We start from the raw sequence: 8,259 nt of genomic DNA, 5'->3' as shown, positions 1-8,259 counted from the left end.
TGAGTGAATTAGCCCTTCTTACCCCCCCTAATAGCACTGCTCCCCTTCTGTCTACAGTGCAATGTCGGCATAACTAAAACCTAAAACACTGATGTTCTGGGACCCCACTGGTGATAGAGTAATTACTATAGGTGTGGTCCAGCTTCTATCAGCATGCATCATTTTCTCTACAGTAAACACACGCGCGCGCACACGCACACGCACACACACACACACACACAGGGTATGTTAACTTCTGTTTTCCCATTAAGAAGCTGATAAAGACAAATCAATAACGGTCTCTGCTTTGCTTCTGGGCTTCATATTTTAGAAATAAAAAGATCTTTGTAGAGTAGGAAGAATGATGTATTTACAAAGATACTTGGTAAAATGTACAGCAAACTCAGGGATCATTTTTAAGACCACATTTGACTGCTAAAGAGATTGAGTCTTTCCATGTTTAGAGCAGGGATAGCCAATCAGAGGCAAGGACTTTCTCTGACGCTCACTTTGAACTTCAGACGGTAGTTATGACTAAATCCATTAACTCACTACCATGGGGAATTTGATATTTGTATTAGTAGTAGGTGTATCTAATAAACTGGTGAGTGTATGAAGGTCAGTCCTATGCGAAGCAAAAGGTTTTTTTGGTGAAGCCAATATAATACAATTAAAAATAATGATTGCAGTGAGATACATAAATATATAAAGGCATCTCTGACTATTGAAGGCATCTGTCTTCATTTAATGTCACTGAAGTCAAAGTATGGGGTGGAAACTGTCAGTTTTAAAATCTTGACTTCACTGAGGGCGTTTGAGGAAAGACAAAATTGGAATCCAGGGTAAGCATTTCAGTCATTTCACTGGCAGGTTTGGTTCACTTTGAGAGAATCAACAGAATTCAAAATGTTAAACTGCTCAACCCAACTTTAATATGACTAATTAAGTTAAAGCAACAAATTCAGACCTTCAATTAACACATACGAGTTGTCATACAAGTAATTCCTGAAGATGTTGTATTAAATATATTTGCATATTTGTATCAATATATGGGTTCTAGAGTTTAAGCCATCCCACAGACTGAACTCCGGTTCGCTGCACACAGGAGCGTGCCTGCTGATGCACGCTTATAATTGGCTGAGACAAAGATGCATTCGCAGCTGATTGGCTCAAAGTTTGCGGCTTCTGTTTTTTCAGGAGGCTGAGCAGCAGCGTGATAAAAGAGCAGCCTGTGAGCGCACGCTGTAAAAGGCGTCAGGACAGGACGGTAGAGAGCAGTCAGCAACCAGAAGACTCCCTCACTTCTCCTCCCACACAAAGAACATCAGAAGAGCTACAAGAAGCCATGCTCACCGCTTGCTTGGAGGTCCTGGGCTTGGCGCTGTGCGTCACGGGCTCTCTGCTGGCGATGGTCGCCTGCGGGCTGCCCATGTGGAGGGTGAGCGCCTTCATCGATTCCAACATCCTGGTGGCTCAGACCCTCTGGGAGGGACTGTGGATGTCGTGCGTGGTGCAGAGTACCGGCCAGATGCAGTGCAAAGTGCATGACTCCATGCTGGCTCTCGAGCAGGATCATCAGACGGCGCGCGCCCTGACGGTCATCTCCGCAGTCCTGGGGATCGTCGCCCTAGCGGTCACGGTGGCCGGAGCGCAGTGCACCAACTGCATCAGGGATGAGACGATAAAGGCGAGAGTGGTTCACGCCGGGGGAGTGATCTACATCATCAGCGGACTCTTCGTGCTCGTCCCGCTCTGCTGGATGGCCCATCGCATCATACTGGACTTCAACAACCCCAACATCCCTCCCTCCAAGAAGAGAGAGATCGGAGCGGCAATCTATGTGGGCTGGGCGGCCGCCGCGCTGCTGCTGCTCGGCGGGACCCTGCTGTGCTGCTCCTTCGCCCAGACGGTCAGGGGCGCAAATCCCATGAAATACACTCCAACCAAGACGATCGCAGTGAACGGGGAGTTCAACAAGAACCTGTATGTGTAAACTAGAAGACATTGTATACAGGACACTTTGATTTGTAGCAGTTTTGCTATTTTGAATCTCTGAAAGATGCGGTGCCTCTATACATACTCATGTGACGTACTGAGGGCGCTCATTTGACGCTTAATGCAGCTGTAACTGTAACTCCGGAGCACGATCGTGTCACATATGTGAGTTACTGCTCTGAATATTGTGTAACGCGTTTAGGATTGAAAAGATGTTAAATGTGTTGCCAGGAACTTTTAATAACCATGTGGCTGCTGAGGCTGAGTGTTGAGCCTCGGCCTCTGAACGGCTTCAGTGTAAATATGTTTTCCTCTTCCTCTCTCAGTCAGTGGACTTATTTCGATGTTTGTGAGAATTCGCAGGGTTGGCAATAATTCAAACCCTGCGCACCCAGGCTCTAATCAAGGGGACAGTTTGCATTTCTCCTTATGTCTTCAGGTATTTTTTAGAGTACTTTTTCTAATAAAGAAGAAAAAACACTTGTGTGCCTTTACTATTTATATCTCAGTCAATCAATCACTACGCATTTGCCTGCTGTTATCAAAAAATCGTGAGGAAAATATATGAACTATTTCAGTTGCAGAAAATTCTAAGGTCAGTTTTGTAAGTGGCTGTGATTTAAAAGCAAATTAAAACCTTTCATAATAAAGTGATTAAAATAATGTGACAAAACAAGTGCTTCCGATTTCTGTCCAAAACAAAAGTGATGAAGAGAAATGAAGCTGAACTAGGACCAGGATGTGTGTTCGTGTAATACCACTTTGGAACACAAGATGGTGCAACAGTTTTCTCCCCCACCTAACTACACTCAGTATGTTTTATAAGAATATTTGCTAGCTATTCTAATTTTATCCCGTAGAGAAAACACACTGAAAGAGCTAACAGATGATGAGGCATTGAAGAAAAATCCAATACAAGGTGTTGCTTCCTTTTCGGGGGGACAAGAGAACCCAAAGCACACAAGCAAAATACCCTCCACAGCACAAGAGAGCCACCACACCCTCTCACTGAAGCACTCACAGTTTCAGGGCTTTAATGTCTTTTGTTTCCCATTTGGACCAACAAACCAATCCAGAATCTTGAGTATAGCAAAGCCAACCTTTTCCGTCACAGAGCAGCCTAACCCGGGATGGGATGTTTACTGGCTGTTGGTTTAGGCATCTCAGTGGGTGCTTTAAAAAGATCTAGACTGTTGCTGTTACTGTACTAACATGATGGTCCACACTCTCTGATATTACCATGAGCTTCACTTCTTTTATAAAGGTCTTATGGCCTTCTGGTACATTCATAAAGTAGGTGTGACAGTGTCATCAGCAGGTTTGTCTGTAAAGGAAACTAAAAATAGAAAAACGATGGCAAATAATCAGATTCCTGGTTCTTACACCCTAACAGAGTGGTACATGGGAGAGCCATTTGAACAGTGCACCCAGCACATCATTAGGGTCTGTGCAATCAAAAGGGTGCAACTCCAGCCACAGGAAGCTTGGCCTAGATCTGGGAGAGTGGAGCAATTAGTGCCCTCATGTGCATAAACAGAAAAGGAAAACATGCACACAAACACCATCAGGACAACAACCCCGCACAGCACACACACACACACACAGTATGTGGCCAATCGCACGAACATTTCCCCTCTGACTGAGATTCCAAGCAAGTGGAACAACAACTTCCACTTTTCAAAAAGAAGCCTGTTTTTGGTTTTAGTGTTGCTTAAAGAGAAAGCAGCCAAACCCACACTGTAAATACTACATGTGTGTTCAGACAACAAAGTCTAGAAGATCAATGGTGCAAACTTGGAGTTAGCTCAGAACTTTAAAAAAACCCAAACCCCCGACAACTGAACGTAATTACCTGAAAAAGTCTTAAAGGTTCTGTTTTTAAAAGAACCTGAAAAAAGAACTATTTGATTAAACACGTCTAAGCACATTAAAGCCAGAATTCTATCCAAATGATATAAAAGCTAGAAAAGACAAGGCAAGAACACTATTCTCCTGCATTCCCAGTGCTTCCAACCACACATCATTCTAAAACATGGATAACACTGGGACTAAGCTCAGCACAATCAACATGTTGCCACGGATCTACAAATTATTCAGTGTTCGGAAAGCATTCGCGATAGCCCAAGAGAGCAAAGACAGTCATGAATGTTTTGCATGTTTATATGGACTGTATATAAAAGATGGAGCCGTCTTCTTTGTCTTCCAGCTGCTCCCTTCAGCATTTGCCACAGCAGATCATCTGTCTCCATCTCATGCTGTCCCTAGCACGTCCTCCATCACTACTGTGACTTCATTTATTAGTTTCATAGGCCTGTCGTAAAGAAACAGGGACACTGTGCTCCATGATAACTTCTAGATCACAATTATGACTGACTTCAAACTTTAATGAGTAATTTAAAAACTGAAACCGTCTGCGATCCAACTCTTTTTTTGAGCTATGAAGCTTCAATTTTAAAGTTGGACATATTAACATGAGAGTCTGTGGGGACTGACTCACTTTTAGGGTGGACGTTTTTGGCAGTAGTTGCAGTTTTGTACCCTTGGTACCAACTGAGCATCATGTAAACCCCACAGCCGACCGGAGCATTGTTGCTGACGTCTTTTATGTGACGGGACAAAATTTACAGTTTTCATTCACTCACAGATCATTTTTATGACATCAGCAATTCTTTATTATCAACATCTGCACACTATGTGTTACGATAAAATATGTACAAGCCACTGAGGCACAGGAGGTATGTGAGGCAGATATACAGGATTTTATTACACAACCTCTAACATTCACACATAAATCAAAAAAGTGACCTCCTTCAACCCTTTATCTTGACAAAACTGTAGTCGGCAAGTGGGAGTTCGCTGATCTTGTGTCTGTGATTATAGTGCAGTGATTGATGACTCAATCAGTAATTAATGAGCCACGGATGAAGGCACTCTGTCGCCCACTGGTGGCTTAACCTCCTCATAGGAGGCCAAAGAAAGTCATTTGTCCTCCAGTTCATGTATGACACCCCATCAAAGGTGGGTAATATTCATGATCCCAGAGGGTTTCGTTACACAGTGTTTGCTCATAGCACCAACCCACACTGACAAGCCCAATAGTAACTAATGACAATAAAGGTCGTCATGTATGGGGAGAGAAATGTGTCTCAAAAGGGTTCCAAACACGTACAATACACATAATACGTGCTGGGTGTGTTCAAAAAGTACCTTCCTTTTCCTATTCCCAACCTCTCTTCCTTCCTACTACTTTTCCTTTTTTTTAAAGGTAGGAAAATTGCTATGGACTCAGGAAAAGTGAAGCTTGGCGAGCTGAGAATTGGAACAGCCTTTCGCTTGTTTCTCCTCATCAGTGTGACGACGAATGTCCGCTATGTTGAAACTGCAATATGCAGAGGATAGATTACAAAATGCGCACCTTACATGGCCACAATGTGTTCAAACACTGTTGTTTATGGAGGTCGAATAAACCAGAACAGCCTGTGAAAAATATCCCACGATTACAAAGGTTGGCAATTTCAAGGAGGAGGAAGATTTAGTGCCAGACTAATATCTACGGCAAACGAAAGCCTTCTTCACGCGTTAAAAATCTGCTGGGTTTAATAAAGAGACTCGGTGTCTGTTTGTGACTGACAGTTGTAAACAGGAAAACTTTTGTGACCGGTCATACGGTAGATGTATTTGTATGGATTTGACATTCAGGAGAATTTTTAATCGAGTCACGCAAATGTGAACGAAAAAGTCTGTGACAAATAAAAGTACCAGTGTGTCACAGCTACTTCACACACATGGCACAGCAATACAGTGACAGGGACGGCTGTTTTCAAAGAGGCTCTCGTATTAAACATGAGGTCACACTGGATTATTCTGGTCGCTAGGCCTCTCCATGCTCTAAGCAGAATGCTGCTTTTCACTGAAGTGAACTGGCTGCATCTTTGTATAGAAATTACAGCGGTTCACCCTATAAAATAGAATGCATCTTATTTTCTTATATTTTCCTGCTGCGATCCAGTGGAACTTGTTTCCTCCTCCATGGTTAGGGCTTATTTGATTGCCTTTAATTGTTTTAATGAACAGTCATATGGAAGCTCCTTTCCTTAGTATTTGTATTATTTTGTACATGATCTTAGTGTTATGACCACCACACAGATACTTCTGGGTCACATCTCTCAGTGAAGAACCTTTATAAGCAAAATACTTTTGGAACACACTCTCCCTTTCTTCATTTCACCAATTATTTTGTAATTTTTAGTCTCTTGCAATTTTCATACTTTTATTTGCATTTGTAAACCACTCTACAATGCCACATTTCCTCTCCTGAAATTTGAAGCTCAAAGTTTTCTACTATATTTCAGGTCTGTTTGAGATTTGATGCTTCTTGGTGTGGATTCTCCAAGTCTCTGGAACTGCATTCATATCCAAAAGAGAGCCCCAGTTGTTTTTTGACTGTGGTGGGGAGTGCTGTCCTTTAGCAGCTTTGATGAGGTTCTCTGTGGTGGTTCATATCCTAAAATCACTTAGGAAGAAGATCTACTTTTATCATTGGATACGAGTGTGTTTTCAGCCTTCTTTTAAATGTGGGTGAACTGACGCTTAGGTCAGGCTAGGTGGGCAGATTAGTAGATTTGAACTGGTTCCCGTTTTTCCTCCAGCCATGACGGCATAAAATAACCTGAAAAGTGTCATCTCCAATCTAACTGGCGTCAAAGTTGTTTCAAAGCTGTCAAGTAAGATGAGAAAGGCCTCTTTGTCTTAAAGGATGAGGTGGAGTCTGAGCTGACTGATCCCACATCAGAGGTAGACAGACAGCGATAGCAGTCCATTTATAACTGGTATTCTTTCAGCAGCTGGCCAGCGATCACCAGTCTCTGGATCTCGCTGGTGCCTTCGTAGATCTCCGTGATGCGGGCGTCACGGTAGTGCCTCTCAGCAGGCATGTCTGTCACGTAACCCATCCCACCCAGAACTTGGATCGCCTGATTTGAAGTGCAAAAAGAATATACGACGATAAGAAGAAGGGTCTGTATGTGTTCATTTCTTGACTCTGCATTACTACCGCTTTGTTACCTGGTGTGAGCAGAAAGTTGCAGCTTCAGACGCTGCTAGTTTGGCCATTGCAGCTTCCTGCAGGAGAAGAAGAGCCAAAAGTGATGTCTGATATTCTCTATCAAATGCAAACCTTAACTCAGAGGTGATGGTACCTTAGTGAATGCTTTCTTTGAGTCTCGAAGAAGCGCAGCCTTCCAGGTGAGCAGCCGAGCGCCCTCTATTGCCACAGCCATGTCTGCCAGTTTGAACTACATGAATTAAAAGCATCAAGAAAACTACATTCAGCACAACACTGCCAAGCACCATATATACTGCCCTGCAGTGAATGGGAGGAAGGTATACAGCACATACGCACACAGCCTTGCTAGAAACTAGATGGACCAGTCTAACCCTGCAATCTGACTGCAGCAGCAGAATACTGTACTGAAGCCGTTTCTAATTTCGCCCTGAATTTGTTTTCAATTCAGTTCAAATTAGTTTTATTTCTATAGCTCCAATTAACAACAGTTGCCTCAAAACCCTGGAAGATTTCTTTGTGTAAGCAACCAAACCTTCGTCTGACTTATATTAGCTAATCCTAGCTTACTTGCTAACCCAAATGATTCACTAGCTGCCCAGCATCACAAGCAAATAAATGCCCATCTAGTCCTTGTGTAGCGTTTGTGTGTATGCACTAAATTCAGGAGATCCTCCAAAATCATACCTTTAATATGCTAAATGCACAAATCTCCTTAATACAATAAATCAATTATCTAACAAAACAAAGCTCAAATCATTTAGGAACAATTCCAACTCCCCTCTAAAGACTTGTATAGATATTTTCAAATAAGACACTACATCCTGAACCATAAAGAATGAGATATGAATCATAAAGCTCTGAACAACAGGTTTCTCATATATAAAAAAGGCTTATAAATGAGCCCCCACCATCCACAACACAGTGGAAACAGAGACCGATACATTAGATGAGAAACGGAGCATCTAAAGTTGATGAGTCCAACCTGGTCTTCCAGTATAAATATACTTCTGGCTTTACTTTGAATATCTTAAAATAAAAAGCTTTGTGTTTTTAGCTTCCTGTCAGAGGAAACGTGACATCAAGGCTTTCCGTGAACTCGAATAAATGTTCTTTCAGAGACAACTGCTACATGCTAAAATCAGGGCTTTGTGTGGAAATGTGTCCCAAGATAAACTTCTCAACATCCTGGAAAGCAACAGAAGTGAACATCACTTAGAAAG

At 42.5% G+C, this 8,259-nt stretch overlaps 2 protein-coding genes across 2 annotated transcripts in view; one reads left to right on the top strand and one right to left on the bottom strand.

Annotated features, from left to right (window-relative positions):
* The first annotated feature begins 1,203 nt into the window (after window positions 1-1,203).
* On the top strand, window positions 1,204-2,647 carry cldn5b (claudin 5b). Its single transcript, XM_005739131.1, has one exon. It carries the CDS (start codon window positions 1,325-1,327, stop codon window positions 1,970-1,972), a length of 648 nt encoding a protein of 215 aa, XP_005739188.1. The 5' UTR covers window positions 1,204-1,324; the 3' UTR covers window positions 1,973-2,647.
* A 1,972-nt stretch (window positions 2,648-4,619) lies between these two features.
* Window positions 4,620-8,259, bottom strand: part of acads (acyl-CoA dehydrogenase short chain) — a 9,191-nt gene continuing 5,551 nt past the window's right edge. The window contains exons 7-9 of the mRNA XM_005739159.1: window positions 7,173-7,268; window positions 7,039-7,095; window positions 4,620-6,947 (exon numbers count right to left, since the gene is read on the bottom strand). Of these exons, the coding sequence (XP_005739216.1) occupies window positions 6,795-6,947; window positions 7,039-7,095; window positions 7,173-7,268 (306 nt within the window). The 3' untranslated portion in view covers window positions 4,620-6,794. The remainder of the gene's footprint in view (window positions 6,948-7,038; window positions 7,096-7,172; window positions 7,269-8,259) is intronic.

Source organism: Pundamilia nyererei, unplaced genomic scaffold, assembly GCF_000239375.1.
Source record: "Pundamilia nyererei isolate P.nyererei 1_Seehausen unplaced genomic scaffold, PunNye1.0 scaffold00089, whole genome shotgun sequence".
In the NCBI taxonomy this organism is placed as follows: Eukaryota; Metazoa; Chordata; class Actinopteri; order Cichliformes; family Cichlidae; genus Pundamilia; species Pundamilia nyererei.
The sequence above is the reverse complement of the archived record's forward strand: the minus strand, read 5'-3'. Positions and strand labels throughout refer to the sequence as shown.

Excerpts from the sequence above, each read along its gene's own strand:
- cldn5b (XM_005739131.1), top strand. The coding sequence starts at position 1,325 with ATGCTCACCGCTTGCTTGGAGGTCCTGGGCTTGGCGCTGTGCGTCACG.